The 17553-nt window shown below is 41.7% G+C and overlaps 1 protein-coding gene across 1 annotated transcript; it reads left to right on the top strand.

Moving 5' to 3' along the window:
* Positions 1 to 1295: 1295 nt before the first annotated feature.
* LOC104573252 (mitogen-activated protein kinase kinase kinase 1-like) lies at positions 1296 to 8872 on the top strand (the record flags this gene model as incomplete). Its single annotated transcript, XM_088538315.1, has 7 exons — positions 1296 to 2582; positions 3477 to 3629; positions 4319 to 4481; positions 5473 to 5604; positions 6556 to 6698; positions 7178 to 7309; positions 8428 to 8872. Coding segments are annotated over 7 exons (2160 nt in total), but the record flags the coding sequence as incomplete, so codon positions are not given.
* Between the last annotated feature and the right edge of the window lie 8681 nt (positions 8873 to 17553).

Here is a 17553-nt window from a genome sequence, read left to right as displayed (position 1 = left end):
CCCCCCCACCCCCCCACTCACCCCCCTCTCACCCCCACTCCCCCCTCTCCCCCCCTCTCCCCCCCTCTCCCCCCTCTCCACCCCCCTCTCCCCCCCCACTCCCCACCCCCCTCACACCCCCCCCCCACACCCCCACACTCTCCCCCCCACTCCCCCCACTCTCACCCCCCCACTCCCCTCACCCCCCTCTCACCCCCCTCTCCCCCCCTCACCCCCCACTCCCCCACACCCCTCACCCCCTCTCCCCCCTCTCCCCCCCCTCTCTCCCCCCTCTCTCCCCCCCTCTCTCCCCCCTCTCCCCCCCCCTCTCCCCCCTCCTCCCCCCTCTCCCCCCTCTCCCCTCTCCCCCCTCCCTCCCCCCCCTCACCCCCTCTCCCCCCCTCTCCCCCTCTCTCCCCCTCTCCCCCCTCTCTCCCCCCTCTCTCCCCCCTCTCTCCCCCCTCTCCCCCTCTCCCCCTCTCTCCCCCCTCTCTCCCCCCTCTCTCCCCCTCTCTTCCCCCTCTCCCCTCTCCCCCCCTCTCCCCCCTCTCCCCTCTCCCCTCTCTCCCCTCTCTCCCCTCTCTCCCCCTCTCCCCCCTCTCCCCTCTCTCCCCCCTCTCCCCCCTCTCCCCCTCTCCCCTCTCCCCCCTCTCCCCCCTCTCCCCCCTCTCCCCCCTCTCCCCCCTCTCTCCCCTCTCTCCCCTCTCTCCCCCCTCTCTCCCCCTCTCTCCCCCCTCTCTCCCCCCTCTCCCCCTCTCTCCCCCTCTCTCCCCCCTCTCTCCCCCCTCTCTCCCCTCTCCCCCCTCTCTCCCCCTCTCTCCCCCCTCTCCCCTCTCCCCCCTCTCTCCCCCCTCTCTCCCCCCTCTCTCCCCCCTCTCTCCCCCCTCTCTTCCCCCTCTCTTCCCCCTCTCTTCCCCCTCTCTCCCCCCCCCTCCCCCCTCTCCCCCCTCTCCCCCCTCTCCCCCCTCTCCCCCCTCTCTCCCCCCTCTCTCCCCCCTCTCTCCCCCCTCTCCCCCCTCTCTCCCCTCTCTCCCCCCGCTCTCCCCCCGCTCTCCCCCCTCTCCCCCCTCTCCCCCCTCTCTCCCCCCCTCTCCTCTCTCCCCCCTCTCCCCCCTCTCCCCCCTCTCCCCCCTCCCCCCCCTCTCCCCTCTCTCCCCTCTCTCCCCCCTCTCTCCCGTCTCTCCCCCCTCTCTCCCCTCTCTCCCCCCTCTCTCCCCCCTCTCCCCCCTCTCTCCCCCCCTCTCCCCCCCTCCCCCCTCCCCCCTCTCTCCCCCCTCTCCCCCCTCCCCCCTCTCCCCTCCTCTCCCCCCCCTTTTTTTTTAACTTGCAGGTATAAGAAGCTTCTCTCTCTCTTGAATTTTGCCTTGCAGTCGATTGATAATTCACACTCCATGGTTGGTAAACTATCCCGGAGAGTATTTTTGAGTGCAGCAAGGATGGTTGCAAGAGTGCCTCATGTTTTTGTAAAGCTTTTAGAAATGCTGAATGTGACAAGCTCTACTCACTGTGCAAGGATGCGTCGGCGACTGATGGCAATAGCAGATGAAATGGAAATTGCGGAAGCCATCAAGCTAGGCATGGAAGAAATGTGTTCTGGAGAGGCTCGACACAATGACTTTCTGCAGCCGCCTGTACCAGATAACTCTCCAGAAGCTACAGAAAACAATACTCCTAACAATACTGTCCAGTTATCAGGAAAAAGTGGGAAAGGTTTAGGGGATAAAAAATTATGTGTCAGTCCAGAGGACACTTCTGAGACACTGGCTGGCCTTGCTGTGGGACTTCCCGTTTCATCAGTAACCACTGAGCAACCAAAGCCAGCCATTCAAACAAAAGGAAAGCTCCACAGCCAGTATTTGAACTCTTCTCCCTCATCCAGTCATTCCCAGACACTTTTCCCAATGCTTCAGTCTCCTTCAAACCCATTTGTACCAGCTGGCAATGTAACAGATGTCTCCAAACTCAGACCTTGGGGATTCATTCCCTGCAAAATCCCTTCACCTTTTCAAACACAGCGGAAACTCTCTCTCCAATTTCCAAGAAACTGTTCTGAGAATAAAGAAACAGAGAAGCTTTCTCCAGTTTTTACCCAGGCTAGGCCGTTGCCATCCAGTCACATACACAGGCCAAAGCCATCTCTATCCACCTTGGGTGATGTGAACAAGCAGGGAGAAACATCAAAAAACAGTATGACGCTTGACCTGAATGATATTTCACAGTGTGAGGGCAGCAGCAACAATAGCAGTGTGGTTATACCGAGTGAAGAGACGGTGTCCACACCGGTGGATGAGAAAAGTCGACTGGATGTTAATGCTGAACTCAATTCCAGTATTGAGGATCTACTTGAGGCCTCCATGCCAACGAGTGATGGCACAGTTACATTCAAGTCTGAAGTTGCAGTGCTTTCTCCTGAGTGGGCAGAAAATGATGATACGTACAAAGACGATGTAAGTCATAACCAAAAATGCAAGGAAAAGATGGAAGCTGAAGAGGAGGAAGCTTTAGCTATTGCTATGGCAATGTCTGCATCTCAAGATGCTCTACCAATAGTACCCCAACTACAGGTTGAAAATGGTGAAGATATCATAATTATTCAGCAGGATGTAAGTAAACTAGAAATTTAACATAGAGACTTTGACTTTGTTTGAATTGTGATTCAATAAATTATAAAGCCGTGCTGTTGTACTTATAATGTTAAACAAATACAGAGGTTTAGTGCCTTCTCCTAGAAATTGGAATGTGCATATGAAGAGAAATATTTTAGTGTAAAGAGCCTGCCAGTGCATGGTACTAACAGAATCAATCCATAGCTGTTGCTAAAAAGTTTAGAGAAGGTATTTGGAAGAGTGGTATCTTATCCTGTACCAGCCTTGAAGATGTCAAAGTAAACAAGCAAAAACAGAAGCAGGATACAAAAATAAATGCTGAAAGCAATAGAGAATCTCTAAGCAGAGAAACCCAGGAAATGAGAATGATGTTTTTAAGCAGGAATAAAAAAAATATGGGGTTGTAATACTTACTTTTGAAGGCAATCATGTAAAACCAAATTATATCAGAAAGAAGAGATAGTGTAGGAGGAGATTACTTTGCCAGCACATCTTGAGAGATAGCCTATGAGATACTTTAGAATTTTGAAGAAAGATCTACTTGCTAGTAAATGGACAAAAGTAAAAGTGATAAGAATAGAGAGAAAGGAGAGAGTGTGTTGGTGTGGGGTTTTTTTAGTTGTTTTTAGTTTACAGAAAGGTTGGTTTAACTACTTAGGCAGGGGACAAGGCAGGAGTTAGTAAGTTAGAGGAGGCTCTTTTTTAAATAAAGTGAGAGTATGTGAGTTATAGAAAACTGATGTTGTGATCTCAAGTGAAATGTGTATGATGTGCAGTACAAATCTCCATAAGGGAGAGGAGAAGCTTACTGGCTTGAGTCTTTCCTTCTAGAATGTTTAAATTTTAGATGCATGCTGGTAAACATGGAATTAATTTGAATTTAATTTCCAGACACCAGAAACTCTGCCTGGGCATACCAAAGCAAAGCACCATTACAGAGAAGATGTGGAATGGCTTAAAGGGCAGCAAATAGGCCTTGGAGCTTTTTCTTCCTGTTACCAAGCTCAAGATGTAGGAACAGGGACATTAATGGCTGTAAAACAGGTAAATACTTTCTTGAGTTTTTTTCCTACTTGTTTCTAAATATTTATTTGGAATATTAATTATAAAAGCTCTCTGGTTTCACAGATTGTACCCTACTTCCTCTGCCTACTGTTGCATGTGTACTTGCCTAATACACATTATATGCACAATATTAGTATTTTTCCCTTTAAAATGAAAAAATACTGTGCCTTTTATATAGCGCCTTCATATATTTTTAAATGCATTTTTTCCTTTTATCAAGGTCACAAATCTGACAGAGTTAAGAATGAAAACCAAAATCTCTTTATTCCAAGCTATGCCCTATTTGCTATGAAAGTAATTTCCCATCGTTTACTTGTGAAGATTTTATATTAAAACTTCTTTAAAATGGAAAATATAGGTTATTGCTTGCTTCCTCTGCTTTGAAAAGCAAGTATTTTCATATCTAAGCACTTAATTTAAGATGTGCCTGGGGAAAAAGCTCCAAATACGCATGTTCCTTTCCTAGGAGAGATTCCTATATTCTTATGACCATCTTGCATGGAGATGTGTTCTCAGTTGAAGGGCCTCGAGAGTAAAAAAGTTTGCAAGTTCCAGATGGTCAGCTGGGGGCGAACAACTGATACTACAGTAGAGAAGCAGGGGGTGGTTATAGGACTCGGTTTACCAGTTATGAAAGGTAAATCTAGATAACAGTATTTTTGAAACAGGTGACGTATGTCCGGAACACATTGTCTGAGCAAGAAGAGGTAGTTGAAGCACTGAGAGAAGAGATAAGGATGATGAGTCATCTAAACCATCCTAACATTATTCGAATGTTGGGTGCTACATGTGAGAAGAGCAACTATAATCTCTTTATTGAATGGATGGCAGGTAAAGAGCATCAAGTGCTAAAGAAAATGAAAGCACAAGTTGAATCTTGAGTTGGGTTGTTTCACGCTGCAATTTTTAACACTGCAAAATATTCCATGTATCACTTCCATTCAGAAATTTATTAGCGTCTTCATTGCCATTGTTAATGAGCTTACATATTTAGTTTACAGAACATTTATTGCTTTAAGTGTTATTCTTTCCTTTCCCTTTTTTTTTTAATCTGGACTTTTCCATACTTAATCCGTCATACATCTAATATAATTGGAAACCTTGAGCAAAAATTCTACTAGTTGCTTGGATTTCTGAATCTAAGAGAGTAGGGAGGGAGCCTTGTCTGATATATTTTTAAGCTATATAATTTTCATTATAGCTGCATGATCTTAAATGATTATTAAAAGTAATTTTGCTTGAAAGTTTGGAATGCCTGTCACTTTTTTTATTCCCAAACATTTTCATAAGAATTGTGTGAGAGAACATATAAAGGCATTTGACCTTGTATAAAAGAATCTTCAAGAAGAAAACATTCAAATCGTATCGTAATTCTATTAAGTGGTAATTCAGCAATAGTGAGATCTTCTAATTATTCCATAGAGCAGAGGATGAGAAAGTTCATATACCTTAAGATGGAGCTTTATTAATTTTGAAAGATACATAATATTTTGAGTTTGTCTACTCTACAAAGTGACCAGATATGGTATTTTATACATCCTTATTTGCTACAAAATAAAGCATTGCACTTTAACACAGATGAAATTAGGAAGCACAGAGATGTGCTTTTGAAACTTAGCTCCTTTCTACAGAGAAGAATATAAGTAATTGAGTGTTTTACTCTTTGCCTATGGAATTCTTCGATATATTTGTGGGGATGGGTAGGAAGGGTAGTTGTCAATTAGAAATAACCAGTATTGGACTCCCGTTTTAGGAGGCAGTGCTGCATTCTAATAATCTCACAATTTAATCAACATTTATATTGATCACTTTTATTTTCTAGGAGGCTCAGTTGCTCATTTGTTAAGTAAATATGGAGCCTTCAAGGAATCTGTAATTATTAATTATACAGAACAGCTGTTACGTGGCCTTTCTTATCTCCATGAGAATCAGATAATCCATAGAGATGTTAAAGGTAAAAATTATTTCTAATGTCAAGTAGTATTCAGAAATCGGCATGTATTTTCCTGTTAAGACCTGTTCTCTTGGCTACTGTTTCAAGGGTAGTGTTTTTGTTGGATTTGTCTCATCATACGTAACCTTTAATCTATGATAATTAGTCAGAATGCTTCTAGTATATTTGAGGATATTTGCTACCTGTGTTCAAGGGTTTAGGAAAATTGACTTTTGGATTAGTTCAAATAAAATATCAAATTACCAAAGAGGTCAGGTTTTTAATGCATAGAAATACTCTGGAGGAGTTTTGCTTGTGAGATACTTATGGCCTGTTAATACTATATGAACTCTTGGTTTTAGCTTGAGTTTTTGCATATTTAAGACTTAGTTTAACAACTGAATTTGGACTTTACTGAGAAGTCTCAAACTTTTATTAACTTTAATGTCACTGTAACTCTTCATGAAACAGAGAGATCCAGATAACTAGCAACACAATGATGGCAAACTTATGCCTTTCTTTAATTTTTACTTAAAATGGGAAAGCTCTTTATGCCTCTAACTTCCTTTTAAGAGAACTTGGAAGGCTACCTATGAATCAGATAAAAAGTTTAAACCTCATTGGGAGCAGCAGGCAGAGAAAACCTCTAGGGTTTTAGATTGCTGTTTTTTTCCTTTCCCACAGTTCCAGGCATCATTCCAGAATCCCATGTTTGCCCTACTTTGAAAGTTTGATTGCTTCTCTAAATCTCTCAGATGGCCTCAAGCTGGGTGTAGCATCATTCAGGCATAGCAGAAAAGTAGGGTACTTTGTCCCTCATTTCTAGATTTCCTTGCTACTGGAAGGTGGGGAATATCACATTTTGACAATTTTGAAGTGGAGGGAGGAAGGTTGTCTGTCCATTCTTTTGCATTTGATCAAGCCAACTAGCAGTTTTTGTTTTATTTTTTTTTATTATTATGCTGTTGACAGGTGCCAATTTGCTAATTGACAGCATGGGTCATAGATTACGAATTGCTGATTTTGGAGCTGCAGCCAGGCTGGCATCTAAAGGAACTGGTGCTGGGGAGTTTCAGGGGCAGTTGTTGGGAACAATTGCATTTATGGCACCAGAGGTAAGAAACCACTTTTGGAAGTTGCAACAAAGTGTTTGAGCTCTACACTAACTCATTCAGTCAGAGGAACCTGATGTAAATGTTTCAGATGTATTTTAAATGTACATGCCCGAAAGAATGGGAATGATACATGGCATAAAGGATACTTCTTGCTTCCCATGTTGTTCTTTCCGTGTTGTTCTATTCCCATGTTGACAGCTTGTTGTGAGATAGATCGTGCGTATTGTTACTAAAGCACAATTTACAATTGGGTCTAAAGCTAGTGAGTGCAAGATGCTTTGTCCCTTGATCTGGTCCTCTACTTCCCAATTTCTTTACTGTAGAGGTGTAGAAATATTACTTGCATATGTCACTAGTCATGCTGTTAACCCAAAGTGTAATTGAAATGCACTTGATTGTGTATGCAGCAGTTAGATACTTAAAAACCAGAGATGGAGACTTTGGGAATGCTTAACCTGAACTTGGACTCGTCTGTGCAGGTTCTGAGAGGTCAGCAGTACGGTAGGAGCTGCGACGTGTGGAGCGTTGGCTGCGTTGTGATAGAAATGGCTTGTGCTAAACCTCCTTGGAATGCAGAGAAACACTCCAATCACCTGGCCCTGATATTTAAGGTGAGGTACTACTTTGATGCTACAAATATACTACAGAGGACACTCAGTCTTAATTTCATGTAAAGTAATGTCAACTTAAGAAAGTTTTGAAGCAGAAACTGTTACAATTGCTCTGGAGCTGTTAGTACAAAGTCACTATTGATAACACGCACAATCATTTTTGCTTGCTTAAAAAAAAAAAACCTGTCAGTAAATACATGCTTCCCATTGGGAATATCCTTTGAAACCTGATACTAGCATCCAGACTTTGCTACTAGCTGTTTACTATTGATATGCCACACGTAAATATTATATTTTCACCTGTTTTTGGCATGCATGTTTCTTACTAAAATCAAATAGGTACATTTATTTTTTAAAATCTAGTTGAACAGCAGGCATGAATGAAGAAAATGCTTCCACAAAACAAAGCATAGCAATATCCATTGATATCTAATTAAGTACAAATCACTTGTGATAAGATATTTAAGTGTTTCTGTTCTGTGTTTGTGTGAATCCTGTGGTGTCAGCCTGGTGTTCCCTATAAAGTTTCATCTTTCTCAACTTGATGTAGAGGACGGGGAAAATGTTGAAGGAAAAAGAAATCGATTTAGAGCATGAGCTGCTTCCATCTGAGAGAGATTCTACCATGTGGTGGTAGCAGAAATACAGTAAATATAATGAAAGAGCATTCCCAGCTTAACATACCGTAACATAATATCCCTTAGTTTAATGTATCTACATGAGTGATTGCACTTAACATAGTGTCAAGTAGAAGACTAATGAATACCCCTAGGTGTGGCAAAACAGTATTTCCTGTGTTCAGCAGGTGTTTACAGTAGAATCTTGCTAAAGGAAGAAAAGTTGGAGAAAATGCAAGGAGGGAGACAGAGACCATGAAAAGCAGGAGAGAGCATATCTTATTGAAGGAGGTATAAAGGGAACTTGAGACCCAAAAAGTAAACTTTGTAAAATGGATGCAATGTAACTTGCAGAGAAACTGCAGTAGGGACTCTCCTATGTTGAATAAAAGCTCATAGTATAATTGAGATCAGCTGAAAACTATCAGCTTGTCAAGGCATCTTTTGAGTTTCTTTTTCTAGAAGTACTGACTTCATAAAACCTCTTTTCCCTTTGTTCAGATTGCTAGTGCAACTACTGCTCCGTCAATCCCTTCACATCTGTCTCCTGGTTTGAGAGATGTGACTCTGCGGTGTTTAGAGCTTCAGCCTCAGGACAGACCCCCCTCAAGGGAGCTGCTGAAACACCCTGTCTTCCGTACTGCCTGGTAGCTAATCGTATAATAGGTGGGGTACTGAAGAAGATGATACTGAATATACAATACTGTCCTGCAGTGCACTGAAGCACAGCAGCTTGTGTTATTCTGCTGGCCTTAATGCTACATCAAGGACTTAAGGCCAGTGGAGGACTCTACCTAAGTGTGTGATTGACAAATCAAGATCTTTACCTAAGCTCTGTATGCAACATTTCACAACTTGAGCAGAAAAATGTAAACTGTGTCTTTTTTAAACATTTGGCTCTAGGTTTCTTTAAATCTGCAAGTTAATTTAGCAGATAAGTGATTTTTATTTTATTTGGAGCACTTTCAGCAATATTAGCAGCTGAGGGGCTCAGGTTCTGTTTTAATATAGCATTTCACATCATGTAGATGTAAGCAGAGGGTTCTGCAGTTACAGTCAGTTTTCAGCACTGATTAAAAAAAGTTCTGTATCTGTCCCTTTTGATTATACAAAGTAAGTTTTCTGAGTAATAAATCAAAGCATTGATGGATACTTTTAAAGCATCTTGCCTTCATTAAAGTAAGAGGAGGCTGTTATGGTTCACTGTGCACTTACTGCTGGCCATGTAATTTCTTTTGAAATTAAGGTTTGTATTTTCATTGTATTTTTAATGTTCAGGGAAAGGTGATTTTGTAAAATAACCTTTATAAAAAGGTGCAAATGGTGTCACTGAGAATCTCACTGACACATAAGTTTAAAAAAAAATAAAAAAAAGGTTTGTTTGAAAACTAAAATAAAACAAGAGGGCACGTTCAGGACAGTGTTTCAAGCTCTGCTAGTGCAGGTTATTAAAAAAAAAAAAAAGTAAACAGAAAAAAAAAGTTTGTTATGCATAAAACAACTTAGAATCTGAATCATGTTAAATGTTGAGCCTTCTTTTCACATAGCAGTTTCTTCTGGCAAATACATAAACAATTCCATGTCAAAGTACCCAAGCCCAGCTCCCAGTAAAGCTTATGGGAGACTCTCCTGTGCTTCAGTGGGACCGGGTGCCACATATGAATATATTTAATTCTGTGCCACAAAATTGAGGTCATGTTCTCCATGGATAAGAAATTTTACCTGCTGTTTTTCTTCTGGTGTACATCAGCTATTTACTGTAGCCCTTAGTGATTGTTTAATTTGAAAATGTTAAAGATATTACCATAAGAAAGGTATTTATTTTATCAAGCAATAAGCTTGGACTTGACAACCAAGGTAAAGTAAAATGTGAAGTTAAACTTTACCTGTAGTACCTCTTAAACACAAGTTTTGCATGTTTTAAAAGAAAAACAGAAACAAAAACATTTAAAAAAAATCAATTGCAGGTTTTTAGTTTCTGATGCATGTAATTCTGAAGGAAAATGGCAGCTTTTCTTTTGCTTTTTAAGAGGGGGGATTTTTAAAAAATCAAGTATTGATTGTGTTTAATCCATTTAAATTCTGTTCATGTTTTAACTCTTCAGAAGCCAGTTGAATTGTTGGACTGAAATAGAATTGGTTATTTTCAAAGACTCAGGACAAGCTAAATAAGCTATAGTACATTAAAAATGTACAATACCAATTGGAAAGAAAACATCTTAAAGATAAGTTTACAGAAATGATAGTGCTCATATTTAAAAAAAAAAAAAAAAAGGCAGTGTCATTAGTTGTGAATGTGCATTTCTTTTGGAAATTTTACATTCCTTTGTTTTGGAAGATTGGCAGACTTAGAGTTAAAAAGATAATACCGAAATGTGAAGTTTGGTAGCTCTGAATGTTTTGTACTTGACTACTTTTGACCATTTTAGAATTTTTCATTCTAATAAAATTGTTTCCAAGTCTTTATGTGCCAGCTTTAAAGGATGCACTCTTACCAATTCATGTACTGGAAGATCAGTTGTCAGATTAATACTGTGTTTCTGGCAGAAATGTAAACTGTATAAACTGATGAACCTCAGCTAATCAGTATTCCTTTGTAGATCACCATGCCTACCACATTTCAAACTCAAACTGCCTCTAGATGTCCAAATGCATTTTGTTTGGGTTTGTTTCCATTTCCCTCAGCTTGCTGGTAATTGTGGTGTTTTTAAAATGCAGATGTAAAGTAATATTTTTATTTTCTTTGGATCAAAGCTAGACTGAAAATTGTATTGTGTAATTATTTTTTTGTTCTTAATGTTATTTGGTACTTAAGTTGTAAATAATGTCTACTGCTGTTTATTCCAGTTTCTACTACCTCAGGTGTCCTATAGTTTCTTCTACCAAAGTTCACTCTCACAATGAAATTATATTTGCCACGTGACTGATTCCTAAGGCTTCCAGGGCTTAAGGGCAAACTTCTATTATCACCTTACTGTGCAAGCAAATTTTACAGAAATCTCTAGGTTAAGAAATTTGGCTTCATTGTATCCTTTGTTATTTTAAGTATATCAAGATATTTTAATTAAAAGTTTTTACCCCATTGAACCAATTTTATATAGTATAATTTGTACCTATTTTGGTGTTTTTTGTCTTTATACTAAATAAAAGTTTTTGAAAAAAAATTGTAATGTGTTTTCAGGTCAATGTGAATTAAGTATTTCTGGTGTACTTCCTTGGTTGTGTGTGTGTGTGTGTGTTTTTTTTTTTTTTTTCCACACATTTCACATGCAATACTTCATACAGCAAGATTTGGTTTCAGGGATGAAATGACTCAAATATAGGCTGATGTGTTTATTAGTATTTCTAAAAGACCTAAGAGAGAGTTGCAACAAAGATTTAAATTTAATTGATAATGGAGATAGGAATTTCTCATAGGATAATTCTCTATGAACCTCGGTTTGCTTATGTCTTTAGATCAAACACCTTATGACAGCTTTGCCTTTCTACAGAAGTTTAGTTATTCATGCTGAGTCAGGTAAGTGGAGTTGGTTTAGATCAGTTCTGGAGCCCTTAAGGTATGTCTTGGAAGTTAATGTGCTATTTTATGGTTTTCAATGAAGTGTTTGTTTCTCATTTAAGTAGCAGTCATGGCAAGCCTTTCTCACACTCAGGTAATCTGCAATGTATAGCTGTGGTAGGACTTCTTCCAGCTGCTGTCTTTATTCTGAATTTTTTGTCATTTTAAGGTTGAAAATTAAGCTCAAGTGTTCTGCAGTCTGTTTTGTACTGAATTCCCCATTTTGAAGGAACAATTTCTTCATATGCTCCAACTCATGTGATTTTTTGCAAATGCAGATTAATGGATCTGTTCACTAGTGAAACTTCACAGCAACAGTCTTCAGTTAAGCTCTAACATACAATTTAAAAAAGCTGGAATGCAGGAAAAATACATGACGAGTTAAATAAAAGATTAAATCAAGTGGGATTTTCTTCACTTAATTTACTGTAGAATTCTTGCATTTTATAACACAGCGGTAGTGGGAATATTACTTGGTGTCACTAATATCTCGTTTTCAGGAAGAAGGAAAAAGCAGGTTGTCGCCTGTGCCATGCACTTGGCAGTAAATATCAAAGATGCTTATTTATTCTCCAAATATCTTGATTTACAAAGAAAATACTTGCACAGGCAGATAGCAGGTGGTGCTCGTTTTAATATCTGCAGTGGGGATTGTTGCCAGTGGTCCCATCTGGTGATGACAGGTTGGTCTGACAGCGTTTCAGCTTTGTCAGTTCTTGTGGACTGTAACTTTGGCTTTCAGAGCTCACTGTTGTGAGGATTGTGTATTTCCTCTTTATATTTTCTCAGTATTTAGCTTGGGTACGTGTTTATTCTACCTTTACACTCAGAAGTAGATGCAGTATTTCTGTAATTAAGCTTTCTCTTATGGCTCCAACTGGGCAGAATCAGCCATATGACAGTTGCACTTTTAAGAGACACAAAAATGTACGTATTGAATATTCTGTGGCATAACTGAATGGTATTTTCTCATTAAAACTTTAATACATAGCTACATAAATTTAGAATTTCAGTTGCAAAATGAGACTCCCTATGTCATTACTGAAAAAGTCCAGGAGATGGCAAGAAAGCACTTTCACCCAGCCTAGGGCCAAGGCTCAGCCTGACATACTGTGTTTCCTGCCCCCCCCCCCCCAACTTAAGTAAGTTTATATAGCATGTTGTTTTTCAATTCCTTTTTTCCTGAACAAGATGTGGCAGATCAATGATAGAAGTAAAGTGAATATGCAGTAAATGGGAGAAGCCATTTATAAATACTTCCATGGCTTGTACCAGAAGTGAGTCTTCAATCTTCCCTTACTGCTTTGGTGTGCCTGACTAATAAAATCTTGAACTCTGGGCAAAAATTCAGATCCAGATAGGGGAAAATAAACCTCAGCAGTGATTTAAGGTTTGCATTATCTATTTGCGCCAAAATCAAGTCTCAAACACAACCTTATCATGATTAATTTCTTAAGCTTGTCAGATGCATGTTGACGGGTTCTGTCTTTTTTTTTCCAGTAACTTTTAACTTCGCTGGCAGTTTCTAACTAACATTGAAGACTAGGATCAGTATCCAGCATAAGGGAGAGAGAAGAAGAAAGTTATTAGGACCTCCTTAATTTCAGAGAGTGTGTTTTGCTGGGGGGGGGGAACAGAAACACTTTCACATCTAGCTGTGCCTGATCCCTACAGGATACAAGTCTTCACTGGCTGTGCAGCCTACAGGATTATGTTTTTAGGACTTTGTTTCCCTTAATTTGATTCTCTACCCCCTCACTTAGGAGGATGTCCTACACATTTCATACAGAAGCTGGGGCGGGGGGGGTGGGGAAGAGAGAGAGTATTTTTCCTGGATAAGGGATTACCTTCTCCATTTGTATCCTTCCATCCTTCCAGGGAGCTGAATATGGACTTTTGGCCAAGGAGGGAGCCACCACCGCTCTGGCACCATGTTGCGCACCCTATGGTGCCACTGGGACTCCGACAAGTACCGCTTTGTGCCTCTGGCTCGTGCTCAACCTCTGCTGCCGATGTAGGTGGGCATGGAGGCCGGAGCGGCATGGGCACCATGGGCTCTGCTATGGCGGAAGCGCCGCCAAGCTCGAGTTCTCAGTCACTTTGAAAACTGTTTTGATCTCCTGCACATAAAAATTGGCTAATTTAAAATAGCACTTAAGGATAAAAGCAATGCGGGAAGTAGTGTGCAGAAAATGTTGCTGTTAAGAGCCGAATCTCCACAAAGGAGACAGAGGAGTCCTAAAACTTTATTCGAATAAAGGGAGAGTGGAAAAGTCCACGAGGGATAGCCCTGCGGGGTCTCTCAAATGGCTGGAGGACACAGCCCCCCTTTTATCCTAATTTACCGACCAAGGGACGCCCTCTCCTTTTCCCCATTGGCCAAGGTACTCAGAAGTTACATAAAATCATAGAATGCTTAAGGTTGGAAGAGAGCTCTAGAGGTCATCTAGTCCAACCCCCCTGCACATGCAGAGTCACCTAGAGCATGTGGCACAGGACTGCGTCTTAAGTGGATTTTGAGGATCTCCAGAGAAGGAGACTCCACGACCTCTCTTGGCAACCTGGTCCAGTGCTCTGTCACCCTCACTGCTAAGGAAAAATTTCTTAAGTTCCTGTGGAACTTTTGATGCTTCAGTTTCTGGCCCTTTCCTCTAGTTCTGTCAGTGGCCACCACTGAAAAGAGGCCAGCACCATCCTCCTCACTCCCTCCCTTGAGGTATTTATATACATTGATTAGATCCCCTCTCAGCCTTCTCTTCTCCAGGCTGAACAGGCCCAGCTGTCCATACCACAATATTGGGGCTGTTTTGGGTTAAACCTCTAGCCAAAATATGCCCCAAATATATATATATATTTCCCGACACCCTAAGCCCTTTTTGGGCCAAGAAATTGAGTAACTTCACAGCGGTTTCCTTCACCACCCTCCCTTGTTCACCTGATTGATAGGGGCAAGTCATCCATGTACTGCAATAACCTGGCTTCTGGGGGTGGGATAAATTCCTTCAGTATTTTCTGCAAGGCTTGTCCAAATAGGACCCGTGCCTTGGTGTATCCTTGCGGGAGGACTGTCCATGTCAATTACTGTTTTATCATTTTCCTGGAACTGTCCACACTTCTGAGTTCACTTCAGCCTAGCTTTATTGGACACTTTGCACAAAGTTACAGTAGTGCTAACTTCTTTATCATCCCCCACAATATCAATTGACATTCCCAATCCAGCCATCAACTCCAACCCCTCAGCAGATTGCAATCACAGTTTGGGCGAAAGGGACAAAATGTCCCATTCCTCCTTTTCTTCACTGTCGCTAGAAGCAGGAGGTAGAGAGGGGACAGGAGCTGTGGTTCCTGATAGATTTTGGTGATAAGATGGGGGAAGGTACTGGAGGACATCCCACACCGCCCTATCTTTTTTTTTTTTTTTTTCCTTTCTTCAGATTCCTCCTTCCCTTTTTCTCCTCTCTCTTTTGTTACATAGATTCCTCTAGATGTTGCCCTTAACCATATTGAGGCACATTCTTTCTCGATGAGACCCTTCTCAGTATCACTGAGATACCAGCACAAACCTGACAAAGACTAGGATCGTCGTCCGACCCTACAGGGGGCCACCTAAATCCCCCTGGTAACTTATATTCTGGCCAAACAAAACAACAATATTTTATCATTAGTTCCTTGGTTATTTCTGGGGGAATGCACAGGTTATCCCAAACCCTCAAAAGTCTCCCCAAGGGACTATACGGGGATAAGTCAAGGTCGTCTTTCCTTTTCCCAGCATCCTCTTTTGGCTTCCCTTTGCTGCCCTCCCTGGATGTCCATATCGGGGTTGTCACCCCTTTTGTTCCCCACTGTCCCATAGTACTCACCAGTGTGAGTTTAATGGTCCTTTCCTTCAGACCTAGCCCTTTCCGTCAGACCTAGTCCCTTCCGACAGACCCCTTGAGGACCCCCTCCCGGTCCTACCTGCGGATCCCCCTGATCTGCTTCTCGTCTGTCTCCGGACAGTCTTGGGAACCCAATCGGTCGTCCAGTGCAGGCTGCCGTCGAAGGGAGTCGATCACCAAAAGCTATGGTGAGGCGCGCCGTCGACTCCAATCGCTGCGTGCCGTTCCCGGAAGGTGGAAGGATCCCGGACAAGCCCCCAATTGTGCAGAAAATCTCGCTGTCAAGAACTGAATGTCCAAAAAAGGAGACCGAGGAGTCCTAAAACTTTATTCCAGGCGTCCTCAAACTTTTTAAACAGGGGGCCAGTTCACTGCCCCTCAGACACTGTCACAGAGGAGCCTAGGTGCTATTTACTAAGACACTGTGGTAGGCCTGTGCCTTGCCCAAAACTCAAGCACATAGTCTGACATGCTTTTTAAGATCTGTTTTTTCCTTCTATACGGTGGATCTTTTGGTGTGCTGGTGCATTTGTTATAGTGTGAAGCTGGAGTAAAGGTAACTGTACAGCTGTTGGTGCACGAGGCCATATGGGACCGAGTGATGGGCTGGGGTGACTGTGGGAACGTTTTTGTTGTCTCTTGCTGGCTTAAAGTACTGGTGAAACTTGGCCTAAGTTTGTTTAAAATAGAAATTAGAAGCTGCCACACAATTGTTCTTTAAACAACCTGTTTTTTAGCAGCAGTGATGATAGAGAAAATGATCTGTTTTGAGTTCTGAAGTTTCTAATGCTAATCTTGGTGTTCGCAGAAAATTCTCTGTGAAAACCCAGGGGTCGTCATCTTTCACTTTATCTGCTCTGCTCTCACTTAACTCTAGAATTACAGTTTCCTCTTTAGACTGAGGCAAAGCGGACAGAAGCCTTTTAATACGTTTTCATTATGTGAGTCTAGGTCACCAGGCGAGTACTGTGGAGTGGTGAGTTGCTGGTGCCTCTTCCCTCCCTTGTTATCTTTCCTAGGAGGCTGAGCATAGCCTGAGCACTTCCTGCTTCCTGGTGCTCTGGCTTGGAACTTAGGAATCTTGCTTCGTAGGGAATCTTCTTGTGTGTGTGTGTGTGTGTGTGTGTGTGTGTGTGTTTTTTCCTTGTTTGTTTAGTTTTAATTTATTTTTCTGGAAGATAGTGTGTTTTTGTTTGTTTTAAGATCAGTTTTCTTGGTCTTGAGAGAAAAATGTATTGAAGAAACAGCAGCTCTGTTTACTTGATACTTAAGAATCATTTGAAATTGGGAAACGTTTATAGTCTAGTATCTGATTAAATGCTTTTCTGGTGATGTTAAAGCTGGAGATGCATTAAATTTATTAAAATACCTAACAGACCAAGTTGTGTGAAAGTTTTTCCTGATAAACTACTTCTGAAAGATCAGCAAAAATGTTTGACAGAATGTTTCAAAAAGCACAGCATGATGTGTCTCAGGTTAAATGGACATGGGTCTAATCCCAATCTCTGATACTTTCACCCTGTTTTTCCTAGAATGTATCATGATAGAGATTGACTTGACTCATGGCTGTCTGGAATCATAAGCATGAACAACAGCCTTCTGGAATATTACTTTAGATGTAGTGTTTTGTAATGGAATGGCTGCTAGTATACAGTCTAGTATACATGGTTCACCAAGTGACCTCTGCGCTAATCTAGCGTTTCTCATCCATAGATTTCACACTGTTTATTGCTGATATGTATTTCAATTCCCTTTAACCAACTCATCCAAGGTCACCGTGGAAGTCAGTGGCCAGACTGGGAATACAGTTCTGGAGAAAAGGACTGTGTCCCCTAGACCACACTGACATCTAATGACACTTTTTCTGAGCTCTCCTTTATCCTTCCCTACATGTCATCTTGCTTTTGAGCAAACTGAAATGAGTCTTTGCTCGACTGTCAGCAACAATGAGCGGGTCCCTTCTTTGTGAATTGTTAGTTAACCCTCAAGGGTAGGTGTGGGAGTCATCAAAAGGAGCAGGGGCTTAAGGTTTAGGACCAGAAGCCATTTTATTGAGCATCGGACCAAACTTATGTATTCTCCGAGTATGTGAGCATACACTGTCCACGTGCTGTCTACACGCTCCCTCCCCCTGCCTCCAGCCAATTCCTTGACTCTCTTGCTATCTGGGTCCAATCCTGCTAACGGACA

The sequence above is a fragment of the Tinamus guttatus genome, unplaced genomic scaffold (genome assembly GCF_059628265.1).
Source record: "Tinamus guttatus ecotype Peru unplaced genomic scaffold, ASM5962826v1 Tinamus_guttatus_pri_ptg001002l, whole genome shotgun sequence".
Lineage (NCBI taxonomy): Eukaryota > Metazoa > Chordata > Aves > Tinamiformes > Tinamidae > Tinamus > Tinamus guttatus.
The sequence above is the reverse complement of the archived record's forward strand: the minus strand, read 5'-3'. Positions and strand labels throughout refer to the sequence as shown.